The sequence below is a fragment of the Erithacus rubecula genome (genome assembly GCF_903797595.1).
Source record: "Erithacus rubecula genome assembly, chromosome: Z".
Taxonomy (NCBI): domain Eukaryota; kingdom Metazoa; phylum Chordata; class Aves; order Passeriformes; family Muscicapidae; genus Erithacus; species Erithacus rubecula.
This window is the reverse complement of record NC_136661.1, coordinates 19,227,589-19,240,682: the sequence shown is the minus strand read 5'-3', so window position 1 is coordinate 19,240,682 and position 13,094 is coordinate 19,227,589. Positions and strand designations below refer to the sequence as shown.

Below are 13,094 nucleotides of genomic sequence, written 5' to 3'. Positions count from 1 at the left end.
GTCAGGCTGAGGTGTGAAACTGCCATATCTGCCTGGAGGGAAAGAAGTCATGGAACAAAGTACTTGCTACTTTCCTTAATGTGTGCCTGAGTGGGGTTCACCTATTGCTGTGGTAGAAATGGTGTAAGAACACAGCTGAAAAAAAACAGTGCTTTGAAATACAGCTCAAAGTTACAGTGAAAGCTCACACAAATACCTAAAGAGAATTAAAATAAGTAGTTTTAAACTACTGAAGATGTACCCATTAACCAATCCTTACACAAAACTAGAACAGTACAGTACTGATCTTAAGGACTGTGGGTAGACATAAAGATACCAGAAACACTACAGCTACAGTCTGAAAGTGAGAAAGAGTAATTCTACACTTTGTTCCTATAAACATTTCCCTTTGCAAAAAATCTGGATAAAGCACAAAATCATACAAACATTATACCATGAAACAAGAATACAGAAAACTTTCTGCATGGACTTCAGTGTTCACCCCTTGCACAAAGTGTATTCATTACTGGCATTTCATAGCCTATAGTTTAAAGTATGGGATAGAAGTAAATGAATGAGCAATGCTCCTCTAGTAAAACAACCTGCCTTTGGAGAAAAGACAGTTGTGATCTGAGAGCTCTAAAGCAAGACGTTTCTTATGCTGTTTCTGGAAAACTCTGAAGGACAGAAATCCACAGCATGAGGATAACCCTCTAAGGAATGTTTGGCTTTTCCAATCTTCTTTCCAAGAAAGAAACCTTTTATTCATTTTATAATAAAGGCTAGACAGGCCTACTGTACTATCAGACAAGTTTGCATTGGCACACATTTCTAACATGAAGAACAGACAGGTCTTTTGGTGCAAAGACTTCAAAGAGGTACAACACTTTCCATGATTAGCATAGAGCACTGCAAAGAGCCCCAGGTATTCTGCAGCCACAGAAAGTTTCTGGTACTCATTAAGACAGGCATCCCAGTTAATATTTTTAAAACTTTATTCTAATATACATTTAATATGCAAATGTACACATCACATAAACCCTTACATCCCTTGGTAACCTAAGTTAAACACATGCTACCTTATACATGCAATTCCATAAAAATGATCCCCTTTGACAGCTATTCATCACAAACTGGAGTAGTTAAGGCCCCATCTCTTCAATGGGAGTTGATTAAAAAATTTAAAAATTACTATTAGACATTCTCAGCTTGTACATAATTAACTACACAAGTTTAGACTGTCTTGTCTAGTTAGACAAGACCAGACAACTTTTAATTTGGGACTTTTTCTGAGAGATGTCTGTCAATGAAAACGGAATAGTCCATAGTGCAAATTACTACCTCATAAACTGCAGCATAATAACACTTTTCCTTATGGAACATCTTTATGAGGAAGTCTCTATTTCTGTAGTAGTATAATACTACTACTACTAATGCATTTTATTTTACAATTATGAGGGTGATATTGCACTTAATGGAAAATGTTTTACTGAGTAGTAATGTCTTAAAGCAAACTTGTGTTATAAGCAATTTTTATTTTCTTGTGTCTCCCTGAATCTGCACACAATTCCTAAATATTTGCTAAAATTCTTTGGTTCCAAATCAAATAGTATTCATAATTAGTGTATTTTTAAAAATTACACAATTTGGCCAACACACCATAATACCAAAAACAAACTGTTTACTCCTTTCTATGAAGCTAGTAATCATCTGCAAATTTAGTACCAAGCAACTTCAGAGGGATATAGAATTTAGTAAAACACTCTGTGATTACAGGTTCAAAGAAGTGTGGATACAGTGTGAAATACAAGCAATATTTCTTTTCAAATGGTTGAGCACAAGAGTCCAGCAGGACTCCTAACATATAAATAAATTTGAAAGGCTAACTGAGGGATTTTTACAAGTGCCATACACTGTTAAATCCTTGGTAATACCTAGCATTTATACAGAACTTCACACTTCTAAAGCGCTATACAAATACTATCTGGATGAAATGCATTCTCCAAAGGCAGAATACAAATCCCAAGTGAATGGTGACCAGATGAATGGCACCGTGACAGTAAAATGTAATGCAATTACTATAGAGAGGAATTAAGTACTTTCTAATCAGCTCACTATGCATGAACTATCATGGAAGATCACACACTGTGCAAGGGAAATGTACAGATATAAAATTATTATCATTCATTAAATAGGTTCTATGACTACAAAGAATTGACAAAAGAGCTGTAATTGGCTCCACAACCTTAAAATGTCCAACTCAGAAGGTGTAGGAAACATAAGGAAACCCTTCAGTGACAGACAGGCAGGCTATTTCAAGTGCTAGCACGAACCACCTTTAAAAGCCATTATTCTTATACATCAATGCGGATTCCATGTTTTATAGACATTAATTCTCTAGTGCCCGTTAAATACATAATAAATGAACACAGATGAGGTAAAGATGCTGTAATTGCCACATACAGCCAATATGGCAAGGGAGGAGTTTTTCCAAACGGGCAGATCCAGAGGCCGTGACGAATCCCGTCACGGACATGATGAGAAGTCCAGGATATGAACAACATCCAAGGAAGAAAGCACCATGAGTCCTTAAGCCTGAAAAGCTGCATGATAAACTTCAATGTCAGAGCCACGACAGGAATCACAGTAGAACAATGAAGAAGTGGTCTCCGTGGAAGAGTCAGAGCAGCCTGCAAAAGAGAAAAAGATTATTGGCAATGGCGACAACTGACAAGAGAAGTTTCATGAGAGTCTTCAGGTGCATTGCCAGGTGACTAAGTGGAAACAGAAAGAAAAACATACTGTTCCTTTCCACTGCAATTAATTCAAAGCCACTTTTATGCATGAGACTTGTGTACTGCCCTGTCTCTCTATTGTGTGGTATGAATCATGCATCCTACTATCATCAGCAAAACAGGGAGGGAGAGGGATGAGGAATCCTATTTGTCACATAGTCACGTGGTACACAGGAAATTGTATAATCTGCTGCAACTGATTATATGTATTTAACTTCAAGATAATTAAAAGGAAAACAGCAATGCAATACACTTGAAATGCTTAATACATTTTACTTGAAGTAAATCGTGTGCTTTAATGGCATTTACTTCCAAAAATACATCCTGTATTTCACTATAGTTGTCACCTGGAAAGTTCATTCAGTTGCACACTACTTAAAACAGATCAATTTTCAACAGGAAAAAAATATTATCAAAGTTACATGTATTTTGATCACCTTGAAACAGTACTCTTCATGGACAGGCAAAACAAAGTTCATAAACCAAGATATAACACATTCGTGACTGGGCTTTTTGTATCAACAACTTGTTTAACAGTAATTCACTTGAAAGCCTGAATTTGGTTTTAATAAGGCGAATGTCCAGCTAATGAGATTAGATTCAGCCATTTTAAGAAGTGTTAATGTCAATTTAATATATATGTTTGAGAAGATATTCTATGGATGTACTCAGCAGCAACAGCTACAATCATCACCACAAATTCAAACACAATAAAAAAACCCTAATGGTGTTTTGGATTTCTATTTGATAAGTAAGTCGATTTTTGTGTCTGTAAGCACAGAAGAAACAGAAGTGTATTACTAAGAGGTCTACAGAAGTGCTGATGTGATACTGATCAATACAGTATCAATTCTGATACTGCTGAACACTCAGAAAACCTGTGACAAGGCACCAGAGAAGTAACCCGCCGGCGTATCTTTGCTGTGCTGAGCACATCCCTCCCTGCAACTACTGCAGAAGGCAAACAAAGCATCTCTAACCTGTGAATTCCTCAGTTGTGTTAATCCTTGCAGGATTCAACAGCTAGACTGGCAGTGGGACTCTGGAATAGGTTCATCAAGTTCGTGCATAATTTAAATAACTGCATGGAGCACTATCTTCTCTGCAAGGAAACTCTGATGTAGCCTTAGCCTGATAATACAGAGATGGGAAGTTATGGACCACCTTGAAGTATAACAGCTCATGCTTTAAACCACAGCCAACCTTAAAAGGCCTGCAGAAAGCTCTGTTCTATTAGCTTCCCACCACATGCTTGTCAGGTAATGAGGTTAAAGAGCTCACAAACTGTCTCAAGAATTTTCAATTCTAATGCTGTGGAAACAATTCCTTTAAGCTGCAGAAAAAGGTGTATTTTCTTCAACTTCAGTTCTGCTTCACACAAGCAGATTGTTCACAGATTAAAGTAGAAGAATCTTGGGATTGTGGAATTGTTTATCACCTGCCTTAAAGAGACAGATTTTTGTCACTGTCAACAAAAGCCCCAAAAATGAATACTACCTAATTGTGAAAAAAACCTGAACAGTGATATGTTTCAGCAGTTAATCTATTGGCTGGCCTCTATTTCTGCACTTTGAAAAAAACCAGTAGCAAAGTCTAAATTAGTGTTTTCCCTCTGGCCTATTAAGGTTAGGTGCCAACAGCAACGCAGTGAGTAACAAAACTTCTAATGTTACTTATGTACACAATTTATCAGTATTGGTGCCACGATGATGCTTAAATTCTTTTCATATAAATTTCAGATGGCAGAGTTGTTCAAATAGCAAACCTGTGTGTTCAATTTTAGCAAGAGAAAGTCTTATTTTGTAACTGCAAGACAGCCATCAAGCTTCTGAGATGCTGTTGCCCAAGGTCTCAGAGAAGAACAGTCTGTTTCCTCTTTTACATTTTGTGACTAACACATTCTTGAGTTGCTAAGCCCTGGAGACAGACAGGTAGCTCTATTTGCTAATGTAAGATGCTATACTCTCTTTCTCCTAACAGACAAATTTGTTTGCCTTTAGAAAGCACTGGATCTTAAAAGAAAAACCCCAAAACCAAACCACCACAAAAAAAAATCAAGTTTTTTCCACCTTAAACCTCCTGGAAAAAGTTGCAAACAGAATTTATTTGCAAATGACCTTTTCCATTTGCCTACATGTTCAATCAGATGCAAATCACCTTGCAGTTGCTGCTCCTCTGACCTCACTTGCTACAATGTGAAGCTGGAGACAGGACACAATAATTGCATGCACAAGAACCCACGCAAATTATCTGCTTCAGTCCTCATGATGACACCATGGATGGTTATGTAACAACAGATGCTCCCTCATTGATTCTCTGTGGTGCATCACAAACCTTAAGTCTTTAGTTCTAGTAACATACAGTAAAAATATTAACAATATAGTAACATATTCAATGTTAATGTTTATTGTGCTTGTGCAAAGCTTATTCTCCAGTTCCAGAAATGCTTCTGTAAGCCCAGGTCAGTCATGGGCAGCACATTTCCCATCAGTGTTATGTATGTTTGCCACCAAATGAATGTTCTACACTTCTAGAATTTGGTGACTCTTTAGCAGCAAGACACCAATTTCTGCATGTCATGTTCTGCAATATGAGTGTCTGGGCTACAATCCTGGTGGAGTCTGGGAGCAACTTGTCCTACCAGCAGTCCTGAGTGACAACAGGCTGCAGGAACTGCCACCTTTGGATTAGTCAATGAGACATGTTCTTCTGTACTTGTGTGCACAGTTAAAACCACACAGAACACAAAGACCTACAAATTCCAAGTAGTGAAGTCATTGTAAACCTCATACTCATTGCAAAAATAATGTGGGCAAAAGGTCAGATCACATGGTACACAAATATTTATCACAGCAAACATATAAATACCACAGGTGACTATTTACCGTGAATACTGCAGAAAAATAATCATGAAAACCGGATCAAACGGGCTAAACAACCCCAGTGCTGAGCGGTGGCAGCAGCAACAGAAGTAGGTGACTAGAGTAGTTAGTGTGAAGGTACCAACTGGAGGTGGAAGGCAGGACTGCCTTGTGCTGCATTAAAAAGGTTACTCCAGAAAAAGTAACTCGTCATCAGATTTAAAAGCAATGATAATGAGCTTTATAGGTGATTGTGTACAGTAACGTGAAATATACCATCAGTACAAATTAGTGGTGTGGTTAGCTAATTAGACTATTAATTTACTAGCTATTTAGTAATGTGTTGCAAAAGCAGTAAACGTTAGTCTCTTAAAGCAGTTACTACTCTCAACCATGCAATTTAAAGGTGAAGAATGGCATTGCAACTACCAAATATGTTGTAAAAAAGTATCTAACAAACACATAGTAAAAAAGTATCCCATAAAATAATAAATTATACAGGCGACAGCCTAAAATTATGCCAAGAAGCTAAGAGGCACATCATATTAAGCCAAGGAAAGAAAAATTATATATATTGCAATCAGATCTAGCTGGCCAGACAGCATACAGAAGAAAAGTTTATGGGGATTATGTTACATCATAAACCAAAGGGATCCTGATGGCACTGCAAGAAGACAAAACCTGTAACAGATTACTATTTTTCCTTTAAAGGACAGAAGCATTGTACTTTTGTGCCATTGAAAGGAATTAAACTACAATATTTGGCTCAAATGAAGTCTCACTTGAAATACTACTCATGTTTCTGGACAGGACCCTTTAGTTGTAGCAAAAAAGCAATACAGAGGAGAGGAGAAAAGCAGTGTGAGGTTTGCAAAACATAAGTTTTTTCCCTTAAGATTTTTTTTGAAGTTATTTAGATGAGAAGAGAGTCTTTGTAAAGAATACTGGTTTTGCAAGCTGTAATGATGTTTCTGCCCTATGAATCAAGATACCTACACTGGATTATTTCCTTTATTAGCCCAGTTAACATATGGAAAAGAGTAGGCAAAATCACTTCGAAAAAGCCTTTGGGCACCTCATCTTCTCCTCACCTCAACTAAATACATTTGGCTACTGAAAGAGCTATGATTCTACCTGCTATGTTTTGTGTTTCTGATTTGAAAAACATTTTGGGGGAAAAGTACAGAAATCAGCTGTCTTTAGCAAAAAAAAAAAACCCTTAAAGTACAAGAGAACTAGATCTAACCACCATCAAAAATACTTTAGGCTGAATTAGAAAATGAACTGCTATCTGCTTGGGAACTGAAACAACACAGGAAGAAACTAAGTCACAAAATTACAAAAAATTACTTGGTTTCACGTAGTAGAGATAGGGTAGGCTACACAAACCTCCCCATCATGGACGGTGGAAGTATATTTAACCTTGCCTCACTGCCAAGGGCAGGTCACCTCCCAGCTCCATGAAACAATTCAACAGTCAACCTCCCAAACAGACATCGGTGAAGTGTGACATCTAGTGGTTGTAATTAAGGAAAATACCAGTAATCATCTCAAATGTATGAAAAAGCAGCGATAAAATTTTAATAATTTCCAATAGCTGGCCATTCATTTACTTGCATTCACTGATTTTAAAATAAGAAAAACCAGATGAGGATAATTAGAGATTTAAATTCTATTTCATATTGTTATTCAATAATAACATTATATGACCCATTAATCAACCAAACTAACTTTCCTCTTCTTTACATAGTTTTATATTGTACAACATTTCCACATGAAAGAAGTCCAGAAAAGGGGAGAAGTAGGGACTGCTTAGGGAAGAATGACGCCAGGCACTAGGACATGCTGGAGTCTGACTGTCCATATGGCAAAATGGTAGCCCAGTGTTATCCTGGGCTGCACTGGGATTGTGGCCAGCAGGTTGAGGGGCCCAAATCCTCCCTTGCTCCTCAACACTGGTAAAGCCAAGAGGGGAGAACTGACCAAATGCATTAATAAAATGCAGCTTTTCTCTAGTGATACTGTACCTAAACAAAAACTTTTTTTCCATTGAAAATTTTTATATCTCAACTATAAGAAATATTTGCCTCTTGTATCTAGCTGTCACCTAAATGTTTTTTAAAACTTGGTAAACCATTGCTCTTCTATACTTACATGAATATAAAGAATAGGATTACCTTCCTTCCTTCCTGCCTTCTATTTATTTCCCTATGAACAGTATAACAGTATTATGAGCAAACTAGAGGAGGAAAACTACAGGAAAAGAGTGCCATAATCTGGTAGTGCTGACCTTTTGAGAAACTTTGTCCTAACAAGCAGTTCTGCAAATAGGTGATGATCTATTCACTGCTTAACAGGAGCCAATTCATCCTTTTACTTTTATTAATAAGCTGATGCTTGCTTTCCTACTTTTTTGTTTGTTTTCAATGAACTATATTTAAATACAACTCAGACTGCCTTTTTAAAGTGACAGCTCTCATATAGCTTGTTTACGGGAGAAGTATTTACGGCTCCTAAAACCAACTTATTACTTATAAAGACTGAATTAAAATAAACAGAAGCTCTATCATCTACGTTTCAGATATTTTTACCCCATGTTTCAGGTATTTCTAACCTTTACTGTAAAGAGAAGTGGAGTAATCCATAGAATTGTGCAAAGGAGCACTTAACTCCTTAAGCTGGATAACAAAGTAACTATGTGATGTGTATAGAATACCACATACATGTGCAAAACTCTCTTTTTTTCCTTCTAAGTAGCAGAAACTGAACAGTAGATTAAAAAAATTTTATGGCTTTTAAAATCATAACAACTGCATATAAACAATGTATGTCTATTAAATGTATTTAATTAAATTATCAATAGAACTTTTTTGTCTAGGACACGGTAGAAGAACAATAACATAAACAGTGATAAATTAATGAATTACTGATCTATTGACTTACCTTTAATGACAGAGATCCAGCAAGAAAGAAGTGGTCCACATCAATGACAGAGGCAAGGAAGCCAGCCAGGGTGACCTCAGTGAAGTCACTTTTCTTCCTGAGTCCAATCACTATTGCCCAGGACCACATCCCCAGTATACCATGCACTGCATTATCAGACAAGGCTCGGAGCCAGTCATTTTGCTGAATGAAGGAAAACTGCAGCAGTCTGTCTGCTACGAAGCAGAATATCCCCAAACCTAGACTGGAAATAACTGACGCTGTGCTGAAAGTCTGGAGAAGAGCGTGGGCCTTTTCAGTCTCAGATGCCATGACATAAACCATGTTGCAGCACATAAAATGTCACCAGGATACACACTGTGCATTGTCCTCTGTATTGTCAGTTGTCCTGTAAATGTCAGAGATCACAAAGAAAACTATTAAACAAAGAAAATTCATTGCGCTAAACATTTGTTACCACACCTACAATTGGGCATTAAGACCCCAAATTCAGTGTTTGCATTTAACTTTCTCAGGGAATTTTTAATTTCAATTAGTTCATTTACTTAAAAACTACAACTTTGAAGTAGAGCACCAGCCCTATTTTAATTAGAACCAGCACAAGTAACATGGAGAGCTCTAATTCCACTTACTGAAATGTTAAATATTACAAAATAACTTGGAACACGTATAATAATACACTGAATATATTTCAAGATTCCTTCTGATCCTAAATACATGATTCAATCCAATGAAATACTTTACAATGTAATAACAAAAGAAGATTCAGTTTTGAGGATTCTTAGCAGTGATTCCCAAAATCCCACACTTCTCTATACAACAACTGTTAAAAGTGAGCTTTCAATATATAATCCAAACCACTGCTTTAATTTACCTACTTTGCTAACATATGTAGTATTCCCCTGGTACCCTTTCCTGAGCCCTTTACTTGTTTAGTTTGGAGACTGGAACACAAGAAAACCAAACCCACTAAAATATGTCCACTATTTGTATCAAATAAAAAGACAGACAACAACCACTTAGCCAAGCAAAGTAATCAAACCCACCACCTTACAGGGCAAAACTACCTAAGCTTTTCCTCTGCATGTGGTCCAGCAGAGAAGTTGGCTGCTACTTTTAGGACTTATCTATAGTCTGCCATGTTATCTTCATTAGTCCCCTTTTTGCAAGAGAAGTTGTAACTGTCCTAGCTGTTATGTTAGTCTTTTTGGGGAGCTGTAGGGACAGACCACAGTTTTAAAGCCCACATCATGGCCAAAAATGGACTATTCCCATGAGTTCACCATTTTTGTGCAAAACATTAAATCTTGACAACTCTTCTCTATTAGGTAAATTCTTATTCTGAAGGGCCTTTTTGAGTGTTTTAAACTCCATAAACTGACACACAACTATTTATGATTTTAAACAAATTACAATTTCACAAGATATAATGTTTCTTCCAGATTATTAATATGCCTGCCTGTTGTAGAATTATCCACATGACAGAACTACTGGCATCTCTGTAGGAAAAGCAAAAGGACACTGAATCATTTATTTAGAAAACATTTTAAAAAGTAAAAGAGAAGAAAGCATGAATAATACATGGGCTTTGCACAGAGATGAAAAAAGTGGGTCAAGTTTAGAGCCTGTTATCCACAACTGTACCTCTTCTGAATGAATGCATAGACACAAAGTATTTCCTGAAACAATACAAGTGCTGTTTTCTAGTTGGGGGTTTTTTAGGTACAGGACATTGCTGAATAAACCCTATTTTAAGGGATAAAAAAGGCAAATGTTTCTTCTATATAGACATCCTGTCAGATTGGATTTCATTTAAAATTACCATAAAAGCTGTGTAAGAATCCAGTCTGTGAAGAGGTGATGTAGCAACATACCTTTAAAAAGCACATTGGTATGCAGAATCAAACTTCCCCTGGGACTAGGAGAATACTTTTTTTTCCCATCACAGGTGCTTTACTGCAGTAGGAAAAGTCTATGGGCTATGCCTCAGTGTTGAGCCTCTGTGCTTTCTAAATCCAGTCTGCCCAGCCCAGTGCAGGAAATACCAAATAACATTTGTTCCATCCTAAAGAAAAACAAACCAGGGACCAGTAAGCACCAATATAAGGCAAAACATGTAAATATGAAGTGTACATGAAATATGAACAACAGTAAAAAATCCAGAAACAATAAAGAAATATTTAATTTTTTTGTAAACAAATATAATTGAGCTAAAAGCAACTTCAGCTAAGCTTTGAAGCACTGTAAAAGAAAGCAGAAAACAGACCGTAAAACAAGAGAAGAGCAGAAATTAAAACAGAGCAGGGTATTAACTAAAAGATAATAAAACACAAAGTTCAAAAAGAACATTTCCAGTTTTCTACAAAATTGAATTTCAAGGGATAGAGCAATCCATTTTTACAGATTTCTTCTTGCTCCTGGAAGATTCCCACCTCATGAAACATTTATGAGTACCATTCAGGGATCTCTTTTTAAATTCCACCCCATCACTTAGTGACCTTGGAACAGATAAAGAGAGATCTAGAAATTCATCTACCAACAGAAGTCTGTGTCAGTTCTCTATTAGGCTTACACTTTTGCTATGGGTCGTATTAGCTTGTTTTCTTTGAGCCAAAGAAAGAGCAGGATACAAATCCAGCTTGAGGTTGACCACAGTCAAGAGCCATGTCCAACTTTTCTTTTAAATACAACTGTTTCAGCCTCCTTTTAAGACAAAAATGAGTGCTGCCTGTGTAAAATCAACTCACATTCCCAGGTACAACAGAATTTCCCAGAAATATTCTGCAGATCAATAGAGAAATCAGACCAAAAAAATGCAAAACCCTGGTCAACGAAAATAATCTCAGAAATGATAAATTTTAATGTAAAACTAGAAACCTTTTCTCCCTGAAAAATAATGCTTTTCAGGCTCTTTACAAAATACCGCAATAAAGAGTCAATTTTTCCAGCCTATAAATCTTAGAAAGCAGTTGTGCAGCAAACACTCTTGCTAAAACAGAAAAGTGGAGAACAACTTACACATTTAAGAATGCTTAAAACCCTCTATGTGGTCAGTCCAGGTAACAACCTGAAGGGAAGTTCTATATTGGTTTTACATAAAATACAAGCTTTGAGTTGCCATTTCCCACAACATTTTTACATGAGATAAAGCACTAAGCATAATCTCTGCCTATAGTCTTGAAATGGAAATTTGAAGATATGCTTAATTTAAGGAAATTACCAAAGTAATTTTTATGGACACACAGTTAACACTTTAAATTACCGACACCAGAAGACATTTAGATCAAAACTGCAAATATACTTTTAGGAAAACAGCTGACACTAAGAGGCCATGATGTACGAGCAAAACAAAATCACAGAGGCTAAAATTACTACTTGGAAATATTGCTCTGCATAACTTTTGGCCCAGTTTTGCATGATGCTATCAGATATGCAAATGTACATATAGGAATTTAATGCATGAAGTTACAGAATCACAGAATCAATTAGGTTGGGAAAGACGTCTGAGATCATCAAGTCCAACCTACAACAGGAAAACACCTTGCTGAATAATACAATTATGCACTCTATACAAGAAGTTAAACTACAATCCCCTACAATTCTATAATCTCCTAAATCCCTCATTAGTTGATATTAGATATTAATTTTTATTAAAAACTGCATGAAGCAGAATTAAGAAACCAGGTTAAACCTTTAGCGTACAGTCTTGTGGAAAAGGAGATCACAGTATATGACTATCTGCGAAGAACTGACAATGCCAGTATTTTTGGGGCAGACAATTATAGCACATTATTGGAGTGATCATGCAAGTATTTTTGCGCCAGATAATTACAATGCCTTATTGTGGTGATCTAGCGAGTATTTTTGGGCCGGATAATTATAACGCATTTTTGGTGTTGAAGAGGGCAGAGGACAAGAGCTCAGGAGGAAGCGGTAAGATTTTACCAAGACGCCGAAGAACAAAGTAAATTAAACCGAGCAGGAAATCAACCTGGAAACCCGAGATGCAGGAGCGTGAGGGGAGGCGCGGGACCCGGGCGGGGTGAGGGGACGCCGAAGAACAAAGTAAATTAAACCGAGCAGGAAATCAACCTGGAAACCCGAGATGCAGGAGCGTGAGGGGGGGCGTGGGGCCCGGGCGGGTGAGGGCCGCCGGAGCCGCCGCCGCCGCCCGCCCGGCCCGGAGCCCACCTGGAGCGCGGCCGCCGCCATCCGCCCTTCAGCCCATGGGGCTCGGCCCCGGCGGGGCTGGCGGGGCTGGCGGGGCTGGCAGCCCTGGGGCCGGCGGGGCTGGCGGGGCTGGCAGCCCTGGGGCTGCGGGTCGCCCCGGCGGCGCGGAGGAAGCGTGCGCGGCCGCAGCACGCGTGGCCGCGGAGCAGCCTGGGACCCGCCGCGGCTCCGCCCAGCCCCGCCCGGCCGCGCTCCGGAGGGAGAAATGTTTCCGGCATTATTAAATACAGGATTCGGGTGATAGCGCTTTGGCTCCTTGAAGTGCTGGGAGGGATATCGATAATAA

At 38.0% G+C, this 13,094-nt stretch overlaps 1 protein-coding gene across 2 annotated transcripts; it reads right to left on the bottom strand.

The window, feature by feature from the left end:
• Positions 1-1,687: 1,687 nt before the first annotated feature.
• TMEM267 (transmembrane protein 267) lies at positions 1,688-12,860 on the bottom strand. 2 transcript variants are annotated; one of them, XM_079330090.1, is made up of 5 exons: positions 12,770-12,860; positions 11,951-12,101; positions 10,453-10,643; positions 8,579-8,966; positions 1,688-2,669 (listed from the first exon to the last, which is right to left on the bottom strand). In XM_079330090.1, exons 4-5 carry the CDS (start codon positions 8,912-8,914, stop codon positions 2,334-2,336), a joined length of 672 nt encoding a protein of 223 aa, XP_079186216.1. In that variant the 5' UTR covers positions 8,915-8,966; positions 10,453-10,643; positions 11,951-12,101; positions 12,770-12,860; the 3' UTR covers positions 1,688-2,333. The 2 variants fall into 2 exon arrangements, with proteins under 2 accessions (XP_079186216.1, XP_079186215.1); XM_079330089.1 differs by lacking the exon at positions 11,951-12,101.
• Positions 12,861-13,094: the final 234 nt, after the last annotated feature.